The sequence below is a fragment of the Schistocerca serialis genome, chromosome 7 (assembly GCF_023864345.2).
Source record: "Schistocerca serialis cubense isolate TAMUIC-IGC-003099 chromosome 7, iqSchSeri2.2, whole genome shotgun sequence".
Lineage (NCBI taxonomy): Eukaryota > Metazoa > Arthropoda > Insecta > Orthoptera > Acrididae > Schistocerca > Schistocerca serialis.
Genome location: NC_064644.1, coordinates 594,762,330 through 594,787,558, shown reverse-complemented (window position 1 = coordinate 594,787,558; position 25,229 = coordinate 594,762,330). Strand labels below are relative to the sequence as shown.

Genomic DNA, 25,229 nt, shown 5'->3' with positions numbered 1-25,229 from the left:
ATGTCTACCGCCAGAATACCAAAGTGCTACAGTGTACTGGTACAAATGTCTCCGAAGAGCTTCGACTCGACCGTCAGCGATACGAACAGAGTTTGGTTCGTCACGTAGGACTCGTACATCAGGAAGAGTAACGAAGTCAGTATATTGGTAGTTCCTCTGACCTAAATGTGTGTCACAGCAGTTAGCCATCCCTGTAGACATTTGATGACTCTGGCGTTAGCTACTGCCTCGCACTCTGGGTAGCTTGAAAAATGAGCGATGTGGGTGGTTTAAAAGTAGATGACTACCTTAAACATCACTTTCGATCAATGTTACGTCCCCCGCGAATCCATATGTGGACGTCAAAATGTGCACTGTGCCGGCGTTATTATCGAATACAGACTGAGGTATTCTCAGAGTTAATCGCATATATTTACCGTAAGAAGAGAAAAAACGGCAGGAAAATGCGTTACAGCAAAGTTACTGTGGCTTAACTAAATCATACAGATTCCTAACGAAAAAAACTGCAAGATGGATCGGTTATAAAAGAAAAAGAAACGAGATATAATGCATTGCTTATAAGATAAAACTAAGTATTGAGGTATTCTGACTGGATCACAAGCTATAAAACTAATTTTGGGCGATGCGTGTCGGATATTAGCGTAATACAGTATTTATCATATTAAAATGGATCGTCTCGCTCTGTTGCTGTCGAATGTGAAATGAAATTTCCGGGTGCCAGCAGGTGGGTCCGGCCAGTTGCGACGCATGCAACGTTCAGAACCACTCCGCCGAGAAATCTTTCGCAAAAATGTTGCTGGATGGAACTGTCATTAACGATGTGTCAGAAAGTTAAATATATTGCAACCGTGGTACAATTACATTAAGGCTTCAGTGTTGAGACGAAGGTACTATAAAAACTTACGCAACGAGTGATTTCGATTGCGAGACGTTTTATTCAGATAACGCGCTTGTTACTGCTAAATCAGGAACGCAGACGCCGCGTAACAACTCGGAAAGAAGACTAGACTTCCTTCAGTAACTGCCGAAACTTGCAGTGTCGCCGGTTTGTGCAGACTTGTGGAATTGTCAGCGCATCCACGTTATTTTTTTCCACGTCGCGATCGGTGCGGACTATATGCTCCTGCGGCGGTCGGCAACCGGCAATGTTTTATGTCAAAGAGTGCACGTGAAAATGTACGCTCTATTTATGCCTTTCTGTCGGAGTTTGGGGTTGTTGTACGCACCTGGACAAAGGCCTGCCTGGAGAAGACGAAGAACTTGCCGGCGCGCAGCGTGAGCGGCTTCCGGGCCCGCATGGAGACGAGGAGCAGCGATCGCTGGAAGTTCGTCGGCGCGCCCGGCCAGGCGCAGCGGTAGGCCGCCAGCGCGACACGCTCGCTCTGCGGAACACCACGCACTGCCGTCAGCGGCCGGCACAGTCTCGCAGACCACTGCTGCGGCCCGGGAAGGAGTTTGCGAACGTTCGTAAAAACGCGGTGTTTTACGAACATAACAAAATGTCTCGACGAAATCTGACACTGAACATTGTCAATACCGATTGTTACACGCTTCCAGTTTTCTTTGAATTGTACGTGCGTTAGAAAGGAGAACAAGAGGCAATAAAATAACAAATGCAAATGCACTGTAATCATCACTAAGCATTGTCAGCGCAGTGTCGTCTAAAAAGTTAGTTACGTGTATGTGATCATACAACGAAAGAAACAAAAGGAGCACTTCTCAAAGGATACAAGACAGATACGAGACGAGATTTTCAAGCAAACGATAACAGGAAAGTAATAAAACATGTTGAATTAAACATGTTGTTGTTGCGGTCTTCAGTCCTGAGACTGGTTTGATGCAGCTCTCCATGCTACTCTATCCTGTGCAAGCTTCTTCATCTCCCAGTACTTACTGCAAGCTACATCCTGCTTAGTGTTTTCATCTCTTGGTCTCCGTCTACGATTTTTACCCTCCACGCTGCCCTCCAATGCTAAATTTTTGATCCCTTGATGCCTCGGAACATGCCCTACCAATTGGTCCCTTCTTCTTGTCAAGTTGTGCCACAAACTACTCTTCTCCCCTATTCTATTCAATACCTTCTCATTAATTACGTCATCCACTCATCTAATCTTCAACATTCTTCTGTAGCACCACATTTCGAAAACTTCTATTCTCTTCTTGTCTAAACTATTTATCGTCCATGTTTCACTTCCATACATGGCTACACTCCATACAAATACTTTCAGAAACGACTTCCTGACAAATCTATACTTGATGTTAAGAAATTCCTCTTCTTCAGAAACGCTTTCCTTGCCATTGCCAGTCTACATTTTATATCCTCTCTACTTCGACCATCACCAGTTATTTTGATCCCCAAATAGCAAAACTCCTTTAGTACTTTAAGTGTCTCATGTCCTAATCTAATTCTCTCAGCATCACCCGACTTAATTCGACTACATTCCATTATCCTCGTTTTGCTTTTGTTGATGTTCATCTTATATCCTCCTTTCAAGACACTGTCCATTCCGTTCAACTGCTCTTCCAAGTCCTTTGCTGTCTCTGACAGAATTACATGTCATCGGCGAACCTCAAAGTTTTTATTTCTTCTCCATGGATTTTAATTCATAATCCGAATTTTTCTTTTGTTTCCTTTACTGCTTGCTCAATATACAGATTGAATAACATCGGGGAGAGGTTACAACCCTGTCTCACTCCCTTCCCAACCACTGCTTCCCTTTCATGCCCTCGACTCTTATAACTGCCATCTGGTTTCTGTACAAATTGTAAATAGCCTTTCGCTCCCTGTATTTTACCCCTCCCACCTTCAGAATTTGAAAGAGAGTATTCCAATCAACTTTGTCAAAAGCTTTCTCTAAGTCTACAAATGCTAGAAACGTAGCTTTGCCTTTCCTTAATCTAGCTTCTAAGATAAGTCGTAGGGTCAGTATTGTCTCACGTGTTCCAACATTTCTACGTAATCCAAACTGATCTTCCCCGAGGTCGACTTCTACCACTTTTTCCATTCGTCTGTAAAGAATCCGCGTTAGTATTTTGCAGCTGTGACTTATTAAACTGATAGTTCGGTAATTTTCACATCTGTCAACACCTGCTTTCTTTGGGATTGGAATTATTACATTCTTCTTGAAGCATGAGGGTATTTCGCTTGTCTCATACATCTTGCTCACCAGATCGTAGAGTTTTGTCATGACTGTCTCTCCCAAGGCCGTCAGTACTTCTAATGGAATGTTGTTTACTCCCGGGGCCTTGTTTCGACTCAGGAATTAAACATACGACTCAGGAATTAAACATAGATATTCGAAAATGTCGTCGAGTGTACGTGAAAACATAGAATAAAACTTTGGTAGCAGAAACAGCTGAAAAGAAGAGCATGAGGAAAAGAAAACAGAACGTTATTACATCTGTTAGACGTGACATTTTGTCAGTTGAGATACCAAAGAAATTAACAACAGAAAGTGTGGTGTCTTGCCCCACTCGTTAACACAGTAAATGTTGCTAGCAAGAGCCGACATGGAAACAATACAGTCTGGTAGCGAAGCAGTAAACATGTTGCAAACTCGGGCCGATCTAAGCGGCCGAGTCTAGCAGGAGCTTCGCATATATTCACTTGCTGCATGGGACACGCTGGTGCGGCGCGGTCCGATTTCGCGCACCATTGGCCGCCTCTTCGTTCCGTCGTTTCTAGTTGCGCCGGAACAGAAAGAAAGTTGTGCAAGCATTCTAACATTTCGCTGATTACTTTGTGTAGTTAAAGAAATCTCTCGTGATTTGACAAATTGAAGAGCGTATAGAGCTGATCACGTTTCAATAGCAATTGTTGAAGATGGAGGAAAGCTAGTGCGAAAGAAATCTGCTAAATTATTTACAAAATGTTGGCGAAATGACACTATTGCACAAAAATGAAAAGACCAAGATAACGAGGTAATTGAAGTTGCGTCGATGGCAGCTGAAATGATATACCAATAAAATGGATGCGTATCGTTGAAATCGTAACACATCGGAAAGATGAGAGGAGACCTTTATCCAGCACCGGACATCCAACACCCAATCATTTCGATATAAAATTGTAATGTTACAGGATGATAATTTCTGAACTATGTGAAATAAAATTGTCATAACTTCTGAACGGGTTCCGTTTGGACGTTCAAAGTGCACGGTTGGCCACGTGTCATGATGGGAATCAGTATGCCCAAGCATGCGTAGTTCAGCGACGCAGCCCACTTTCATTTGGATGAGTTCGTCAATAAGAAAAATTGGCGCATTTGGGGGACTGAGAATCCGCATTTTGCGATCGAGAAATCTCTTCACACCCAACCGGTGACTGTGTTGTGTGCAATGTCCAGTCACGGAATAATCGGTGCGATAGTCTTTGATAGCACGGTGGCAACCGAACGTTACATGTGGAGGACAATGTAAATGACAGTTGAAAGAAATGGAAAGAGACCAAGGATGCTTCGTGAGCAAGATGCAGCAAAGAGAATGATCTACGTCTGTTCCCTTGGTAGAATGACTGTGTGGTACAGTCAAATGGAAACCGAACACCCACCACAACGGGACCATGAGACGATTCCATTCAAAAGTAATCACCACACACACTAAGACATTTGTCCCACTGATAGACACGAGACGATCAATGGCTGACAGTCCACAACTGCAACCGCTCTTGCATTTCTCCGTCTAACTGAAACCGACCTCCACGTATGTTTTTCTTCAGCACGTCAAAGATGTGAAACTCAGACGGTGAGAGATTCGGGCCTTACAAATGACGTTGCAGTTTTTCGCAACTGATTCGCTGAAGCGTAGCCTTTGTCCGATTGGTAGGGTGGGGGCGGCCGTTATCGTGAAACGAGATTATTCCATAGGCATCATTCCCGGGCGTTTTTACTTTATTGCGCGTCGCAGTTACTGCGAAGTATCTTCAAAGCGCAGCACATTTGTTGTGGTTCCACGCGTGACGAACTCTACGAGCAGAGGGCCCCTGCAGGTTAGTTAGGTTTAAGTGGTTCTAAGTTCTAGGGGGCCGATGACCTCAGATGTTAAGTCCCATAGTGCTCAGAGCCATTTGAACCATTTTTTTGAACTTGGAGATATAACATTTCCTCATATTATACGTGCATCATGAACGTATCCAATGATGATGCATTCGATACTTATCAATTAATAATTTGTGTACGGAAATGAATATTAATGTTTATAGCAGTTGTCTTCAGAATTTATTTCACGTGGCCGTTTTTCGGTACATACCAGAGTTGAATAGAACTTTATCACATTATAATGCCAATCATATGTTTCCTTAAGAGTAACAAACTTTTCTTCTTCAAGATACGTTCTCTATCTGTCAGATGCTGTCTACCCAACATTAGCTGCGTGGAGATGAATAACTATACTCCGCTCATCATAAAAATAAACCTGATGTAAACAAACACAAACGCGATGGCCGGCCGGAGTGGACGAGCGGTTCTAGGCGCTTCAGTCCGGAACCGTGCTGCTGCTACGTCGCAGGTTCGAATCCTGCCTCGGGCATGGATGTGTGTGATGTCGTTAGGTTAGTTAGGTTTAAGTAGTTATAGGTTCTAGGGGACTTTTTTTGTTGTTGTTGTCAGAAGCCGTATCACACGTACGCTGGTGTTGTTACGCCCTTCGAAGTAGGTCCTACTTTTGTGTGAGATAGGTTACTAAGTTACCTTAAATGAAATTTTAAGGTATTCGAATGTATTAACAGCCATCAACGTGTTTCTTAATCACACTTTAGCTATGTAGCTTTTATTTAAAAAGTCATGTACAGTTACAGCCTGTGCACTGTTGTGCTTTGATTGTCGCCCTGTTAATAAGCAGTATGAAAATGGCTGAGGCTGCTTACAGCTCCCTAGTGAAACACGCGTGTGGGATACGGGTGAAAAGTGCCGAGAAATAGGTTGTTCTTAATGCTTATCATAAATTTACAGAGATAATCGGATTTGAAGTTTTCCGAGGGACTGTATTACGTGCCATAAAGACTCACACAACGTTCAGAATATAGCGGTACCGATAGCTAGTAGGTTAATTTTGTGCGGTTCATGGTTCACTGGTTCAAGGCTAGCCTGAGTCATTTTTTTCTCGTTCAATTTGAAATACTTACATCTCGTAATGGTAAAATTCATCATCATTTTTTATGAATAATGCACGTCGTTTTGTTTCTAATTACATATTGCACGCGAAATTACTGTTTTCATTTCAAATATTAATTTTTAATCATCGATATTTTATGAAAGACTGTTAAGAAAGGTTGCTTAAATTACGAAAACATAACAGTTTAATTTTAAGGCAAAATGAAAAACCAAATACTCTTTATTTGGACTATGTCCATTGTTTTATACCACAGATGTAGATAAGTGTCGAGAAACATGGAAAACAATCATTTTCACAGCTTCGAACACACCATACAAATGCTGCATTTTTACATTTGCCACTGTACCATTACAATATGAACCCAGCAGAACTGATCTGGAGCCAAGTTAAGGGATTTGGCCCGAGAAGTAGCAAGACTGTCAGACGTACTGGAAATGACGCACGCAGCTTCTTCACTCGTCACTGCCGAACGCTGGCGGGATACAGAACGGCACGTCATAAAAGAAGAGGAGAAAATTTGGCACCTGGTTGGCTTCGTGGGTTCTGTTGTTGATCGACTCGTTATCAACGTAGCACATGACAGTTCAGGAACTGAAAGGTATTTCACGGTTCGGATAAGGAAGAAGCTAAGAGATTACCTGACTAGTGACTGTAATTAATACCTTCATTGGCTTCAATATTCAACTGTACGGTGCAGTACGCTTTTGCATCACATGCTTTTGGATTCGCGCTCAAAAAAATTACCCAGTGTTTAAGTTAAGAATTTTCATCACTATTGTTTGTAATTAGAGCGCTATGTAAAGTGAAAACGAGAGCATTTTATGCTTTATGTCTGGCCATCTAAGAAGCGGGTGGTAGTGGTAGAGTTCTGCCTAATAAATATTGTTTCATGCTTTTTAAAAAGTAGATGACATTCGAAGCTATATTGTTTGTTTGCTCGTCTCTTTTCACGTTTGAAATGCAGCGCTCATACCACTGCAGATTAGTTGGATAGCTGGCTGTCCTGTGCCGCCAAAGCCGCGCGGGATTTGCCGAGCGGTCTGCGGCGCTGCAGTCATGGACTGTGCTGCTGATCCCGGCGGAGGTTCTAGTCCTCCGTCGGGCATGGGTGTGTGTGTTTGTCCTTAGGATAATTTAGGTTAAGTAGTGTGTAAGCTTAAGGACTGATGACCTTAGCAGTTAAGTCCCATAAGATTTCACACACATTTGAACATTTGCTGCCAAAGTTTACTGCGCCAGTAAAGCTGTTGTCCCGCATTATCGCTCAGTCCATGTGCGTGTAACACAGCATAAAACCCTTATGATCGCACTTGACTGTACTGGTCACAGCTTGGTTTTCACTCCACATGAAACGAAAGCCAACGAGGTTCAAGCAAACGCGGAAGAAAGCACGGCGTAATGTTTACATCTGGTTTATTGTTATGATGAACGGAGTATAGTCAATATACCTCAAATTTGGGTCCCTGGGCACGGTTGTCTGTATTCTAACATAATTTCTTCCGGATACAGCTTTCAGCGAATCTTAACAGTGCTTCCATCTGCTGAATATTTGCAGAAGCTTAAGTTTTTAATGTTCCACAGAAAAGTACAGCTCGTACTTGCCATCTTCACATCCTGCATCCTGCTCCCTCTCTCGGCGTCAGCTTGTTAGTTAGGCAGCACGCACAACACGCCAGGTGTTCCCGCCCCAGATGCCCCGCTCACTGAACGTGCACTGCGGCGGTGCGCAGGCGCTCTGGCACTGTCCTCTCCTGGCAGTCGCTGCCCGCGCCTCCGAAAGTGGAGTTCAGAGGCGCAGTGTCGTCGTTTAATAACCCTGCCAGACTATTCTGATCGGCAGTTTTGCAAACTCCAGTATACCTAACACCTTGCTCACTCTCTATGCAAGAGAAACGTTGCTTGCAGTTTCGTCACCACTAATTCGGGGCAAAACATTATACCGGGTGGTTATAATTTAACCCCTAGCTGCTACATCCAAAAATGTCCTCGGGACCCAAATAAATTTTGAACAGGTTTTAGAAAAAAGAATGAAATAGATAAAATTTAAATATTAACTACTTAATACGGTAGTATTAATGCTAATACGAAACTAGTTTCATTATTTCTGGTCATCTCTTTCAGAAACTATATAAAAAGACAGTGTAGTAGTTAAAGCACAAAAAGTGAAAAACATACATTTGTCAAGTCGTACTCATGAGCTACAAACATTAACCTGTATAACTGAAATTACACATTTACAATCAAAAAATGGCTCTGAGCACTATGGGACTTAACTGCTGTGGTCATCAGTCCCCTAGAACTTAGAACTACTTAAACCTAACTAACCTAAGGACATGACACCCATCCATGCCCGAGGCAGGATTCGAACCTGCGACCGTAGCGGTCACGCGGTTCCAGACTGAAGCGCCTTTAACCGCACGGCCACACCGGCCGGCTACAATCAAAATGGACTGTTCTTCAAAGCTGAAAACCAAAAGAAAAGTTCAAATACAGTATAAAGATTTCTGTAGGCATAGCTTCTGAAAAGCATCTATGGCAACATTTTCAGCCGAATGACATACCTTATTTATGAAAATGGTAAAAAGTAGCTGCAGTTGCTTAAAAATCTCAGGTTGTAGATAAGTTATTGTTTTTACCAGTTAAATTCAGTATTTTTACTAGTACAAGCCACCAAAACGCTTTGAGCACAAAACACTGGAATATTCCAAATACAATGGTGGTCGACATCTGGCACACTCTCGTGTTGCTTTCCTATCTTTCTTACATGGACACATTGAGCACCTTTTTCTCTTACATTCAGTAGCAGAAGCCCCTTGGCGTGCTTGGGATGTACATGGTGCCTCGTTAGGATTCATTCCTAAAATATTACAAATAGAATTTCTGACATCTTTTCTCAGAAATGGAGAATCCAGTCTTCTTTTCATATAGGTCGCTTACAAGTGCTATTCCTAAATGAATGAGGAATTCTCGACGAGTCACATAATTGTTATCTTCTTTGCCATGGAGTAAAACAAAAGCAACTACACCAGCTACATCCAATATGATTTGGAAGATGGCCATAGGCCATCGCCTTGTTCTTCTAGAAGTTGTATAATTATGATTTTCATCAAGAGCATCAAAACCCCCTTTTGTTCTACTGTCGTCGTGTAAAATTTCAGGCTTATGTTCCACATCACATTCACTATGTTGCATTATTGATATCATGTTCACTACCTTGTTCTTTTTTGGTGTGGTGTCACCGCCAGACACCACACTTGCTAGGTGGTAGCCTTTAAATCGGCCGCGGTCCGTTAGTATACGTCGGACCCGCGTGTCGCCACTAACAGTGATTGCAGACCGAGAGCCGCCACACGGCAGATCTAGTCTAGAGAGACTCCCTAGCACTCGCCGACTTTGCTAGCGATGGTTCACTGTCTACATACGCTCTCATTTGCAGAGACGACAGTTTAGCGTAGCCTTCAGCTACGTCATTTGCTACGACCTAGCAAGGCGCCATATTCAGTTACTATAAGAAATATCTTCAAGAATGTATTCTGTACAGATAATATTGTGAATCACGTACCGTCAAGAGCGACGTTCATCATTAATGGATTAAAGTTAAGTATCAAACTAATTACGTCCGCTTTTGAATTCTCACTCTTTGTCATGTTCCAGACCTCACATCAGTATAGTTCTTCCCTCCTCACGCCAGCCTGCTTGAGCTAAAACGCGTGCATTTCGGCCTCCACTCGTAACACGGTGTTGGCTCTTCTGATAACACAAAATTTGGGATGTGTGAAATTTAGTGTTATACAGCCAGAGTGTCCCTAGATTGAGGAAGCCACATTTCTGCCTTTCGCTGTCGAAAAGTTTGATGGTAGGTCAACCTTATTCTTTCATATACTGCCAATATAAGTCAAATGGCATTTGGACAACTCGTAAACCAGTTCTTCACTTGGGAACCAGTTGTCTCCAGACACATTTCTGTCGCTTCCTCTAATTGGTTCAACCAACCGCATGACAAGTGCTGTTGAAGTGAGCATACGCTGTGGGGTGGTTACAGGTGATTTTCCACTATAAATTTTGGCATTCAATCAGTAATGCATTTTGGCATCAGCCAGGATGAATATTTTTATTCCATATTTCTTTGGCTTGGAAGGAATGTACACGCTGAATGCACATCTGCCACGGAATCCAACAAGCATTGTCCACGGTGACATATTCTCCAACTGAATAGTTTTCTTGGCAGGCTTTTACAAATGAATTGAATAGCCAAGAGATGTGGTGCAGTTTGTCTCTGGGTTTTTTGGCATCACGGGTTGTTGTATCATCAAAACGAAGACAACGCAATAAAAATAATAGACGTTTCAAGGGCATAGTTGCTCTACAAATCGGTCTACCAGCGCCATTTGTACCATATAAACCATCAAAATCTTCATTGTTTGATTTGAAGGCTCCGCAGAGATAACAAAGACCCATAAGGGCCTTTATTTCCACTTTATCTGTTACTTTTGATAAAGAATTTCTTTTAGACTCAGGTGGCAATGATACAATTTTTTCATTGGTTCTGAGTACTATCTCTGCAATCATTTCATCAGTGAAAAGTAGTTCCCAAAATACTAGAGAGGCATTTTTGTTTACCTGTCTAGCTGTACAACGTATTCCAGGAAGATGAATTGGAGAGATGATATTGCTTTGTGGGGTTCTTCGATGTATGCTGCGTGTTGCTGACCATTTGAATCTATTCCTTCCATAGATATTATTACCTGCGGATTGCCCTTCATTGCTGTCATCAGCACTTTTATCACTTTCAGTTTCATGTTCACTAGTTTCACAATCGCTGGTCACTTCTGCTTATATCATCAATATCATTGTCCACTGGTTCGTTCTGAGTATCGATGATATCTTCCTCACTCGTTTTTATGAAAAATGGCTGTGAGCACTATGGGACTTAACTTCTGAGGTCACCAGTCCCCTAGAACTTAGAACTACTTAAACCTAAGTAACCTAAGGGCATCACGCACACCCATTCGAACCTGCGACCGTAGCGATCGCGCGGTTCCAGACAGTAGCGCATAGAACCGCTCGGCCACTCCGGCTGGCCGTTTTTATGAAATCTGGTACAATAAATCCAAAATATTGCAAGTGCTCTTAAGAAAAAAAACATTCACTGCAGGTGCAACTGGGTCCTTGAGACCTGTGTGCTGTTATAGGTGCAAAACCTGCAAAGACACACCTGTGACAATGCTGTGCGCTGGTAGACAACTGAATGCTGGGAGAGTACATAGAAGTGCAAGTCTGTGCTGCTGCACACATTGCAGTGCTGGAAAAAATAAATTTCTCTCGGGTCTCTAGGACCCAGGTGTACCAGTTATGGGTTAAGTGCAGATGCTAACGGAGGCCCGGTGTGGGCCGTAATTATCGTAAGGCAGCAAAACTTGGTAGATTTGCTAATGCGCTAACGCGAAACCGATTTACGTTGCAAAAAAATAGTTCCAGTTTTGGCCTTCAGGTGCAGATATGGTGTTGTACACTGTTTGTTTGACGGTATGACATCCACGCTCTCATTTTACTAGCCGTAACGTGAGGGAACAGTACGGCTGTCGAGCAGAGAGACCGTACGCTGGTAGTGAAACTGTTTTATGTGAACAACGGCAATAACAGTGCTGTACTGAGAGTGTATCTGAGGAGAAGCCTGAAGCCATTAAATGGTTTAAAGAAAATGATGACAATATTCGAAAACACGGGTTAGCTTGGCATGACACTTGGAAGGGGAAGATGTCCTATCCCGGTGCAAGTTACTGATGGCGTTGCTGTTACCGTCATTGACAATGCAACAATGCAACAATGCAAAACGTGCCCCGGGTAGCGCCACTGTTCGTGCAGTGTCACGAGAATTGTCCTTCCCATCGTCAACAGAACGAAAAGTAGCGCGGTCTATATTACACTGGTACCTGTCCATGAGACGGTGAAGCAGCTGAAACCTCATGACCCGCACCAATGTTCTGAATTTGCTCTTCGGTTTCTGGCGCTGATCGAAGTGATGACACGAGGCCGCGCAATATTCTACGGTGTAACGAGGCACATTTTACACTACAGGGAGCAGTGAATACACAGGACTGCCAAATTTGGAATACTGTCAAACTGCGTGATGTACACGAAAAGCCACTGCACTGGTCGTATGTGACTGTGTGGTGTGCATTCCATAGCACCTTTATTCTAGGTCCGTCCGAGAGGCCTGTAAACTGTACCGTGACGTCTGCACGCTATAGAGACCCCCTAGTAAAGCATAGAACTGCTTCTTTGGAAGAGCGCAACTGTGTAGAAGCCACTGTTTTTGTGCAAGATGGGGCGACACCTCATATCGGTCGCCAAGTGACAGATCTGCATAGTGAAACCTTTCACGAACGTGTTATCACCAGAGGTTTTCCAGATGCATAGCCTACAAGATCGGTTGATCTGAATCCCTCACTTTTTGGCTCTGCGGATACCTAAAAGAACGCATTTGACAGGGAGGAAGACCAATATAAAGGAACACGTTGCTCAGATTCCACCGGAACGGCTACCGAGCAACTCTTGATTACGTAATTTTACGGATGCAACATCTCGTTGACGTCTGCGGTGCTCATATTAAAGAAATAGTGTAAGTAGCGGTTTCAGCATTATGCCTTTCTCACTCGTTTGACCTTTTATACCCAGCTCTCGTTGCTAATCTATTACATATTTATATCTCTTTCTTGCGTTCCCAGCGCCAGATTTTCATCTGTTAGCCAAAATTAGAACTATTTTTTTTCGGCGTGAATCGGTTTCGCATTAACGCATAGGGTTAGACGGTGATAGAATATCCGTAGCCCACACTGGACCTCAGTTAGGAGGTGCACTTTAACAATAACCACCCAGTACATACGACACGACACATAACCAGGAACACCAAACACTAACGTGTACATAAATTATTTAGTCAAGAAAAGGTTTCAGACCCTACCTCCTAACAGTGCATGAACTTTCCGCAATTTTCAAGGCTTTACTTGGCAGTCAGTTTACTTCCAACATAAAAAATAACTTAAAATTCTAAAAAAATTATCGCTTCCAACATGTAGAAGATTAGCACCCAAACATCTGGCGAATTCTGAGTAAGCTTTGCTCTTTGGGTCTGATTTTGTGAAGCGCGATCTAAGGTATGGAATCACGATGTAAGAAAGAAATCTTTGGCAGATGCGTATAAGTGGGCCATCACTGTCATCACACAGATATGAAAATTCACATAAAATATACTCAGTCGATAGCATCAAAAGCTTATCGGAGCATTTACATAACTGGAATATGCTATACCTGAAGAGGACAAGATGTAGTGTCGAGTCGGAAAGCATCGCTTGTTTCGTCCATGCGGCTTCTATTGCACAATATGTTAGACAATGAACATTACACTGGCTTGGGGCTGTTCTTGCCGGTACAGCCTCTATAATCATGCCATGGAAGTAGACGTGTCAAACTTCCATATTGTGACACGGAGTATCATGCGGGAGCTGTTCTATCCACCCAGTTAAATTGATGATCCAAAACATTATGTTCACCTGCACAATAGCCCGTTGCTCCTCAATTGGACCGCAGTATAGGAGCGATTCTGCGTGGTATCGATTGGTAGATTTTCAGAAGTATATGGCACCATATTTCTACGCCCAGGCCACACAATTCTCGTCATTTACACGCTGGCGGTTTGTGGCGTGCCAGATGCGTTCCATGGCACTAGATCAGCAGTATTTGGTGGCCAAGAGGTCACTGCGAATTTTCTATCACGCTCCTCAAACCACTGTAGCACGACATGTGCCATGGACAGTTATTCTACTAGAAGAGGCCGTCACCGTCAAGGTGAACATCAAGCATGAAAATATGGAGATGGTCCATAATAATGTTAATGTTGTCCACATTTGGCATGGTGCCGTCGATTACAACCACAGGCCCCACGGAGTCCTAAACAGATGTTATTCATAACAAAACAGCGCCCACCGGCCTGCATCCGTCGCGCGATGCGTGTTTCGAGCAGCCGCTCGCCTCGCCATCCCTGCGACAGCCTGGCCTATCCGCACGCACCTGTGGTGTCCGATTGAGAGCGCGAATACACTTCGCTAGCGTTAGCGGAAGTTGCCGAAGATTACCAATGGTCATGACAGAAGAGTGACGGCTTCTCCGTAGCGAAGGCGGATTTCACACGCTTGCTCTCACTTGTGGATTTTCTGTGGGCACATGCCTGATACACTTCGTTTAGCACCAGACCTGGACGAAATTTATACGAATGACGTTATTAGCGAATAATAAATATTATTCGAAACATTATTCACTTACATAAATAAAAATACTTACTCGTAGTCTCTCAATAAGAAATGTTAACAACAATAGACAAATTTCAAATCCAGTTGCATTTATAGCTGTAATTTATTAAACGTTTTTGAAACGTCTCATCGGAAGACTATTTGATTTACGGAGATTTACCATTGTGACACTAAAGAAAATATATTCTAGACATGCAGTGCACTCCTGAATTCGCTTTTACTCATGGCTTCGAAGTATGACTTTCAGCTCACAATCGTCTTCAGAAAAAACTGAGAAATAATCAATTCCGCTGTAGTTCTTGGCAAACAATTCGTTGTGATTCCACTTTTTTTTTTTTCAAATGACATTCCAAATAAAATCTTTTTACGTCTTAATGTCATTCGACACTCGCGGCCCCATTTCTTTGGCTATTATACGTCTGAAGTTTGTTGTAACCCTCTCTTGGTCATATACAGCAACACAGGCGACCTAATTTTTTTATATGGTGGGTAAGAATTTGATGCAACAATTGCAGGTGGTATAGAAAGGCGAAAAAGTCTTCCAATTGTCTCTTGACACTCGAGTTGCAAGTGTGCTACAATATTGCGAAGTGTTTTATAAACACGAGTCCAATGTCTCTTCCGAAATTTTTGAAACTCAGAGCTCTACATAATTGCATGGACGGATATCGGATCGAAAAACAGTTCCATATTGTAACGGCAGGCTCACTCAGAGTTAATACTAAAACACTTTGGATAAGCATGACGTCCAGCAGCATTCCAGGAGACTTTAGATTAAATGTATGGTGATGTCAATCGTTAGAAACCACCGAGTTCTTGCTTGGTTTACTCATTTGGTAGCACTGTAACCACGAATCGTGTAATTATACTATGGAGACACGCATATTCGACAGTATTAGCAACCTAAAAAAAAGTTTTGAAGACTGTGAGTTTTTGTCGGCTGCACACTCATCGTAGGCTGCTTACGTAGAGTTCTTGCGCCATGTTAGCAGTGGGAAGGTTAGACGTATTGGCAGGTGCAGAGACAGACGAAGGGTTGTGGCTCTGAGCACTATGGGACTCAACTGCTGAGGTCATTAGTCCCCTAGAACTTAGAACTAGTTAAACCTAACTAACCAAAGGACATCACAAACATCCATGCCCAAGGCAGGATTCGAACTTGCGACCGTAGCGGTCCTGCGGTTCCAGACTGCAGCGCCGTTAACCGCACGGCCACTTCAGCCGCAGACGAAGGGGGCCGAGTCTGTAGTGCAGTAGGGCTGTAACACGGTAGGCAGGCCGTCTGCTGCTGCCAATAAAACAGTGACGTGCACTGAGGCCCGCTCAAGGAGCCACTGCCACAGTCAGCTGCCTCAGGGCCGCCAGTTGTGAGAGGGCTGTCTCGTGGAGGCACTTGTCGAAGGAGCCAGGCTTTCCTTGCACCCTGAAACAAATTCCATGATGACTTTCGACAGCTTGTTGGACATGGGGAAGTTTCCAGTTCTGGACGGACGATCAATATGTCTTCAAATTTATAGCTATCTCTTTGAGGCACATTATTTTGTAAAGTAGAGTTTGAATTTATTGAGGCTATTGCGAATTTATGGTTCAAATGGCTCTAAGCACTATGAGACTAACGTCTGAGGTCATCAGTCCCCTAGAAGTACTTACATCTAACTAACCTAAGGACGTCACACACATCCACGCCCGAGGCTGGATTCGAACCTGCGACCATAGCAGCAGCGCGGTTCCGGACCGAAGCGCCACGAACCTCTTGGCCACAGTGGCCGGCTGCGAATTTATCTCAAATATCCATCGGAAGATTTATTTGCCAAATAGTATTTTATAAACCACCTACTCCGAGACACAGAGTTTGAAGGTTCTTTTATTGTTTGTTAAACTCCTTCCTCCATAAGGACGCATTAAATTTTCAGGTATACCAAACGCTTCGTCTCCCATAATGATGCACGGCATCGGTACTCCTTTCTTCGATATGGGGCTCTTTTTGCTCACGAAAGCCTACGGTGTACCTGGATTGAAGGTTTTTTTGTCAATTATAAACAAAGTTGACGGTTATATTCCGTTCTGACACTCCTCAACGTAAATCTTTTTAGTCTTATGTTCAAAATATGTCTAAATGTCAGTGTGATTTTAGCAGTTGATTGCAAGCGAAGATTAATTCATCAGCTACACACATCAAAAAACGTTTCGCATCACCCCGGTTCTCAGGACACTCACTATGGATATTGTATCACAGACGCAGTCCCTTTGACTGTCCAGAGACGTCACTAAACCCGCCCAGAGATGTAAACAACCACGCATGAGCAGCGCCTATTAGACAGAAGGGTCCAACAGCCGATCAGTTCCAGCCATTCCACCACGAAGGCGGTACAAGGCTAGTGTTGTCTGTAGTTCAACCATTCCTAGACGGTCAATACCGCGGTTCGATTGTGTCCGCATTGTTACTTTGTGCCAGGAAGGGCTCTCAACAAGGGAAGTGTTCAGGCTTCTCAGAGTGAACCAAAGCGATGTTGTTCGGACATGGAGGGGATATATAAAAACTGGAAAACAGGAACATGCCTCGCTCAGGCCGCCCAAGGACTACTACTGCAGTGGATGACCGCTACCTACGGATTATGGCTCGGAGGAACCCTGACAGCAACGCCACGATGTTGAATGATACTTTTCGTGCAGCCACAGGACGTCGTGTTAGGGAAAAAAATGGCTCTGAGCACTATGGGACTTAACACCTGAGGTCATCAGTCCACTAGAACTTAGAACTACTTAAACCTATCTAACTTAAGGACATCACACACATCCACGCCCGAGGGCAGGATTCGAACCTGCGACCGTAGCAGCAGCGCGGTTCCAGGCTGAAGCGCCTAGAACCGCTCGGCCACAACAGCCGGCGTCGTGTTAGGACTCAAACTCTGCGCAATAGTCTGAGTGATGCACAACTTCACTCCCGACGTCCTTGACGAGGTAGATCTTTGCAACAACGACACCGTGCAGCGCGGTACAGATGGGCCCAACAACCTCTCAGGATTGGCATCACGTTCTCTCCACCGATGAGTGTAACATATGCATTCAACCAGACAAACGTAGGGGACGTGTTTGGAGGCAACCCGGTCAGGCTCAACGCCTCAGACACACTGTCCACCTAGTGCAGCAAGGTGGAGGTTCCCTGCTGTTTTGGGGTGGTATTATATGGGGCCGACATACGCCGCTGGTGGTCATGGAAGGCGCCGTAACGGCTGTACGATACGTGAATGCCATTCTTCGAACGACAGTGCAACCATATCGGCAGCATATTGGCGAGGCATTCGTTTCCATGGACGACAATTCGCGCCATCATCATGCACATCGCTCGACTAGAGTGGCCAGCATGTTCTCCAGACATGAACCCTATCGAACATCCCTGGGATAGATTGAAGAGGGCTATTTATGGATGACGTGACCCACCAACGACTCTGAGGGATCTGCACCGAATCGCCGTTGCGGAGTGGGACGATATGGACCAACAGTACCTTAGTGAACTCGTGGATAGTATGCCACGACGAATACTGGCATGCATCAATGCAAGAGGACGAGCTACTGGATATTAGAGGTACTGGTGTGTACAGCAATCTGGACCACCACCTCTGAACGTCTCACTGTATGGTGGTACAAAGTGCAATGTGTGCTTTTCGCGAGCAATAAAAAGGGCGGAAATGATGTTTATGTTGATCTCTATTCCAATTTTCTGTACAGGTTCCGGAACTCTCGGAACCGAGATGATGCAAATTTTTTTTGATGTGTGTATTATTTCATGGAAATATATAGTTATACAATTGAGACAATGACCTTCAATAAATTCATTGTTCGGTTATCACTTGAATTTTCATTATACTGTTGTAACGATGAATCTCAGGTATACAGCATCCATCTTGTCTATGGAAAATATTGTAAATCGACAACTATAAAGAAATTCTAGATGCTTTTGAATGCCTGTTGAGTGCCGCTACATTGTGTCGAAGCTGTGTAGGTAGGGTCCATGTTTCCTTACGAGCGTGGCAAGGCCACGTGGCAGTCTTCTGTCACGATACAGCCTTCGACCTAACTCCTGCTTGCGCTATCCCTCAATCGTTTCCCACAGGTTCTCGCGACAGTAGTACACAAAGATTCTACCAGCTTTCACATTCCCCAGTCAGCATTCCGCAACAACGTCTCTCTCCGCAGATTCACTTACGTCGGTGGATTTCTCCATTTCCACTTATGCACTTCCCTTGCCGAATGAAGTGGCGGAACTTAATCTCGCGATGGCCATGGCCATCATGTTTTGTCTCATCAGTGTGTCTATTGCAGGAGTCATAAACGAGGAAAAATATTTTGTGAATAGTGTCGAACGGGAAATGTGAACGGGAAGTTGGTGTGTTTCTGAGAGATTCTATAATTCAGGAGGAAAGAGCGGCAGTGGTAGTAAAATGTAAAATGGTCCGCAAATTGTAAGACGACCGCCTGTGCGACTGAATGTGAACAACGACACCGCCTTCTCTCTCTCTCTCTCTCTCTCTCTCTCTCTCTCTCTCTCTCTCTCTCTCTCCTTCCTCTATGTCTGGCACTTTGCATCGCGGCCAGTTGGCAGGAGAAGGAAAAAGTAACTGTATTTATACGCATGTATTTGTAGCATGTTTTTATGCTGCAATTAATTTTAAAGAACAGTTACACAGAGTTACACTACAAAATGCGAATACCGAGTTTTTCCTCAGTTACATTGAATTATTGCAATACAGGCGTAACAATTGATACACAGTAAAGAGATAGTACACCGTAAGCTGCTGTCACTATTGATAAGCATTGTTCGACATGACGGCAAAGATGTGTACGATGAAATTCGACTCTTCGCAGGAAAGATTGCTGAAAATAAACAACGATGTCTGTGACGCATCGGGAAATGTTATAGCCTTGTTGTACTCTGCGCCACTAGTTGATGAGGTCAGAAATATTTCCTACGAAAGGGGGATATCAGATGGCTGCAAAAAATATATAAATAAATAAAATAAAAATGAAGGTGGATTAAGGTCTGGCGATCTAGCTGGCCCCCTACGGTCTTACGTGACCAATACATTTAGAAGGTGAGACGGTGTCACACTCTGGCCAAGAAGTGAGCGATTACTCCATCGTGCACGAACCACATTGTCGGAAGGTAGGCCAGACTAACTTCTTTCAGTAATTAAGGGAAAGGAGCATACAGGTAATGCAAGTATTGCTTTCCTGCCCGTATTGGCGGTAGTACATGCGGGCTTATAAGAGAATGGTCGATAGTGCTGCATCAGATTTGATATATTACTCTTATTGATTTCCCTCGAAGTTGTGTGCCGTGTGGATTTTCTTCAGCCCTCTAGTGCATATTCTGACAATTAACTATACTATCCCCTATGAAATAAGTTTCACGGTTAAAAAGGATTGTACTTGTAAAATAGTGTTCTTTGGTTTTATCACACAATGTTGTTGTTGTTGTGGTCTTCAGTCCTGAGACTGGTTTGATGCAGCTCTCCATGCTACTCTATCCTGTGCAAGCTTTTTCATCTCCCAGTACCTACTGCAACCTACATCCTTCTGAATCTGCTTAGTGTATTCATCTCTTGGTCTCCCTCTACGATTTTTACCCTCCACGCTGCCCTCAAATACTAAATTGGTGATCCCTTGATGCCTCAGAACATGTCCTACCAACCGATCCCTTCTTCTGGTCAAGTTGTGCCACAAACTTCTCTTCTCCCCAATCCTATTCAATACTTCCTCATTAGTTATGTGATCTACCCATCTAATCTTCAGCATTCTTCTGTAGCACCACATTTCAAAAGCTTCTATTCTCTTCTTGTCCAAACTATTTATCGTCCATGTTTTACTTCCATACATGGCTACACTCCATACGAATACTTTCAGAAATGACTTCCTGACACTTAAATCAATACTGGATGTTAACAAATTTCTCTTCTTCAGAAACGCTTTCCTTGCCATTGCCAGCCTAAATTTTATATCCTCTCTACTTCGACCATCATCAGTTATTTTGCTCCCCAAATAGCAAAACTCCTTTACTACTTTAAGTGCCTCATTTCCTAATCTAATTCCCTCAGCATCACCCGACTTAATTAGACTACATTCCATTATCCTTGTTTTGCTTTTGTTGATGTTCATCTTATATCCTCCTTTCAAGACACTGTCCATCCCATTCAACTGCTCTTCCAAGTCCTTTGCTGTCTCTGACAGAATTACAATGTCATCGGCGAACCTCAAAGTTTTTATTTCTTCTCCATGAATTTTAATACCTACTCCGAATTTTTCTTTTGTTTCCTTTACTGCTTGCTCAATATACAGATTGAACAACATCGGGGAGAGGCTACAACCCTGTCTTACTCCCTTCCCAACCACTGCTTCCCTTTCATGTCCCTCGACTCTTATAACTGCCATCTGGTTTCTGTACAAATTGTAAATAGCCTTTTGCTCCCTGTATTTTACCCCTGCCACCTTTAGAATTTTAAAGAGAGTATTCCAGTCAACATTGTCAAAAGCTTTCTCTAAGTCTACAAATGCTAGAAACGTAGGTTTGCCTTTCCTTAATCTTTCTTCTAAGATAAGTCGTAAGGTCAGTATTGCCTCACGTGTTCCAGTGTTTCTACGGAATCCAAACTGATCTTCCCCGAGGTTGGCTTCTACTAGTTTTTCCATTCGTCTGTAAAGAATTCGCGTTAGTATTTTGCAGCTGTGACTTATTAAGCTGATAGTTCGGTAATTTTCACATCTGTGAACACCTGCTTTCTTTGGGATTGGAATTATTATATTCTTCTTGAAGTCTGAGGGTATTTCGCCTGTTTCATACATCTTGCTCACCAGATGGTAGAGTTTTGTCAGGACTGGCTCTCCCACGGCCGTCAGTAGTTCCAATGGAATATTGTCTACTCCGGGGGCCTTGTTTCGACTCGGGTCTTTCAGTGCTCTGTCAAACTCTTCACGCAGTATCATATCTCCCATTTCATCTTCATCTACATCCTCTTCCATTTCCATAATATTGTCCTCAAGTACATCGCCCTTGTATAGACCCTCTATATACTCCTTCCACCTTTCTGCTTTCCCTTCTTTGCTTATAACTGGGTTTCCATCTGAGCTCTTGATATTCATACAAGTCGTTCTCTTATCTCCAAAGGTCTCTTTAATTTTCCTATAGGCGGTATCTATCTTACCCCTAGCGAGATAGGCCTCTACATCCTTACATTTGTCCTCTAGCCATCCCTGCTTAGCCATTTTGCACTTCCTGTCGATCTCATTTTTGAGACGTTTGTATTCCTTTTTGCCTGTTTCACTTACTGCATTTTTATATTTTCTCCTTTCATCAAGTAAATTCAATATTTCTTCTGTTACCCAAGGATTTCTACTAGCCCTCGTCTTTTTACCTACTTGATCCTCTGCTGCCTTCACTACTTCATCCCTCAAAGCTACCCATTCTTCTTCTACTGTATTTATTTCCCCCATCCCTGTCAATTGCTCCCTTATGCTCTCCCTGAATCTCTGTACAACCTCTGGTTCTTTTAGTTTATCCAGGTCCCATCTCCTTAAATTCCCACCTTTTTGCAGTTTCTTCAGTTTTAATCTACAGGTCATAACCAATAGATTGTGGTCAGAGTCCACATCTGCCCCTGGAAATGTCTTACAATTTAAAACCTGGTTCCTAAATCTCTGTCTTACCATTATATAATCTATCTGATACCTTTTAGTATCTCCAGGGTTCTTCCATGTATACAACCTTCTTTCATGATTCTTAAACCAAGTGTTAGTTATGATTATGTTGTGCTCTGTGCAAAATTCGACCAGGCGGCTTCCTCTTTCATTTCTGTCCCCCAATCCATATTCACCTACTATGTTTCCTTCTCTCCCATTTCCTACACTCGAATTCCAGTCACCCATGACTATTAAATTTTCGTCTCCCTTCACAATCTGAATAATTTCTTTTATTTCATCATACATTTCTTCAATTTCTTCGTCATCTGCAGAGCTAGTTGGCATATAAACTTGTACTACTGTAGTAGGCGTGGGCTTCGTATCTATCTTGGCCACAATAATGCGTTCACTATGCTGTTTGTAGTAGCTTACCCGCATTCCTATTTTCCTATTCATTATTAAACCTACTCCTGCATTACCCCTATTTGATTTTGTGTTTATAACCCTGTAGTCACCTGACCAGAAGTCTTGTTCCTCCTGCCACCGAACTTCACTAATTCCCACTATATCTAACTTCAACCTATCCATTTCCCTTTTTAAATTTTCTAACCTACCTGCCCGATTAAGGGATCTGACATTCCACGCTCCGATCCGTAGAACGCCAGTTTTCTTTTTCCTGATAACGACATCCTCTTGAGTAGTCCCCGCCCGGAGATCCGAATGGGGGACTATTTTACCTCCGGAATATTTTACCCAAGAGGACGCCATCATCATGTAATCATACAGTAAAGCTGCATGCCCTCGGGAAAAATTACGGCTGTAGTTTCCCCTTGCTTTCAGCCGTTCGCAGCACCAGCACAGCAAGGCCGTTTTGGTTATTGTTACAAGGCCAGATCAGTCAATCATCCAGACTGTTGCCCTTGCAACTACTGAAAAGGCTGCTGCCCCTCTTCAGGAACCACACGTTTGTCTGGCCTCTCAACAGATACCCCTCCGTTGTGGTTGCACCTACGGTACGGCTATCTGTATCGCTGAGGCACGCAAGCCTCCCCACCAACGGCAAGGTCCATGGTTCATGGGGGGGGGGGTTCTTTGGTTTTATCACACAATGACGTTACTGAATTAAGTCTCCTGGCAATAACGCTAACACTTTTTGCATGCGCGAGGGATGGATTTGGTTTCTACGCATTACTTGCTTGTCAGATACTTGAGGAATTTATAATATAGTTCTGAAAGATTTGGCGAGTCTTCATCGATTCTCCGCAACAGATAACGACGACTTGTCTTCGTCGTAACTAGTAGTTAGCAAACTGGTCTCGCATTCAGGAGGACGACGATTCGAATCCGCTTCTGATCATCGAGATTTAGGTTTCCCGTGATCTCCGTAAGTCGCTTGTGGTAGATGCCGGGATGTTTCCTTTGAAACGGCAAGGTCAGTTTCCTTCCTCATACTTCCCTAATCCGAAGTTCAGCCGTCCATCTGTAATGACGTCGTTGTCAATGGCAGGTTGAACACCAATCCTCTGAAATACGCAATTTACTCTTTGTTCACAATCAGCCGTCCAATGTCGGATTTGAGTTCTGTGTTCATGTGTGCTATTGGTTCTTAATTAAAGGGGAGCAGATTCTGTGAGTTGGTTATTGTCTTCTTGAATAGCTGAACGTAACGTCATTTATGTGCCACATGCTATGGTGCTCTCCTTTGGCGCTAAATACTCATTTGTCAGCCATTTGTATTGAATATTCTTTACAGTAGGTTAACTTGCGATATGAATATGATATGGACCTTTTAGCTTGCTGAAATTGTAATTCAAGCACATGTTTTGGAACTGTAACTAGTGTAGGTTGCGAAACTTGTGTGAGTGGTTTGTTTAAACATTTAAAGACATTAATTTGAGAGTGCTGTAGCTGGAGCTAGACCAGCCTGAATCTGTCAGTGTGTGACGTCTCTCCACCAGCACCATCTCTCCCCAAACTGCAGTTATCGCCACATCTTCTAGTAGAGTGTAGTTCTGAGTTGGTGGGAGGCGTGTACACTTGACTGGTACAAATTTTAGTTTTAGAAAATTGTGGAATTGCAAGTTTTTGGTTTTAGTAACTTTTTGGGGTGCATTTATCCTTACAGATGCTGCTTTTATTCCTCTGTGTTGTATAATCGCAACAAAAGACGTGCCAGTCAGCACAGAGCTGAGGAAAGAGGCACTGCGTTATGAACTTGCAGTTAGAGGGTGCGAGGCTTCCGGAAGTGCGTGCCAGTTAACGTGGCAGCTGCGCGGTGGTCCCGCCGAACGACGGCACAAATGGTAAACAGTACTGCCAGTTAGCCCTATGCTGTATGGTAGGCTAGTGCAGTTTAGACGCAGACTAAGCTTAATAGTCTATTTTTTTATTTTATTTTAGGCGTTCGATCTGTAAGAACTTCCTATCGGCGGGGAAAGGCATCGGTCACTTGAGAGAAACTATTTTGGCGTCCAGTGTTGCGGTATTTTGTTAAAAGATTACGTGAGCAGGATAAAGGATTCGGTACGAGTTATGTGTTTGGAATTGACCGAACAGGAAATCGTGGGTAACATCTTGGAAGCCAGGCATCGCAATGATCGTTCACGACTACCTTCTGTGAAAGACCGGCTAATTATGAGCAATTAGAGAAAGTAATCACCGAGGTAGTGGCGGTTAGCATGCTGACAGGACGTGAATAGATACTAGGGTGAGTGGTAGTGAATGGTACAAGAAGAAGGTACCAGAAGTAGAGTGGGCTGGACCGATGTTACATATTACAGTTGCTCGCAGAAATGCCATCTAGCGAAGATTGCTCTCACCTTCAAAGGGGAGGGGGGAGCATGTCACGTAAGGAGGGGAAGGGCGGAGCCGCAAGGGGGCGGGGCCGGCAGTTCAAATCGGATCATGTCAACATCAAGGTCCAATGCACCGTGTATATGTGCAACTAATAATCAAGAGCCTGAGTGCACACTGTTAGACTCACAGAGATCGTACAGCCTGATTAGTGAAGCTTGGTACAGAACTTGGTACAGAACTTAGTGGTGAGAAGGAGCAAGTCAAAGTGGCTAATTCCAAAAAAATGCAGTTGCTGAGGGTTTTTAGGATCAAGATCTGTGTCCAAAATTTCACATGGAAAAT

General features: G+C 43.5%; 1 protein-coding gene across 1 annotated transcript in view; it reads right to left on the bottom strand.

The window, feature by feature from the left end:
• Nucleotides 1–25,229, bottom strand: part of LOC126413274 (odorant receptor 94b-like) — a 213,235-nt gene that overhangs the window by 26,014 nt on the left and 161,992 nt on the right. Inside the window, exon 6 of the mRNA XM_050083174.1 lies at nucleotides 1,227–1,382. Within this exon, the coding sequence (XP_049939131.1) occupies nucleotides 1,227–1,382 (156 nt within the window). The remainder of the gene's footprint in view (nucleotides 1–1,226; nucleotides 1,383–25,229) is intronic.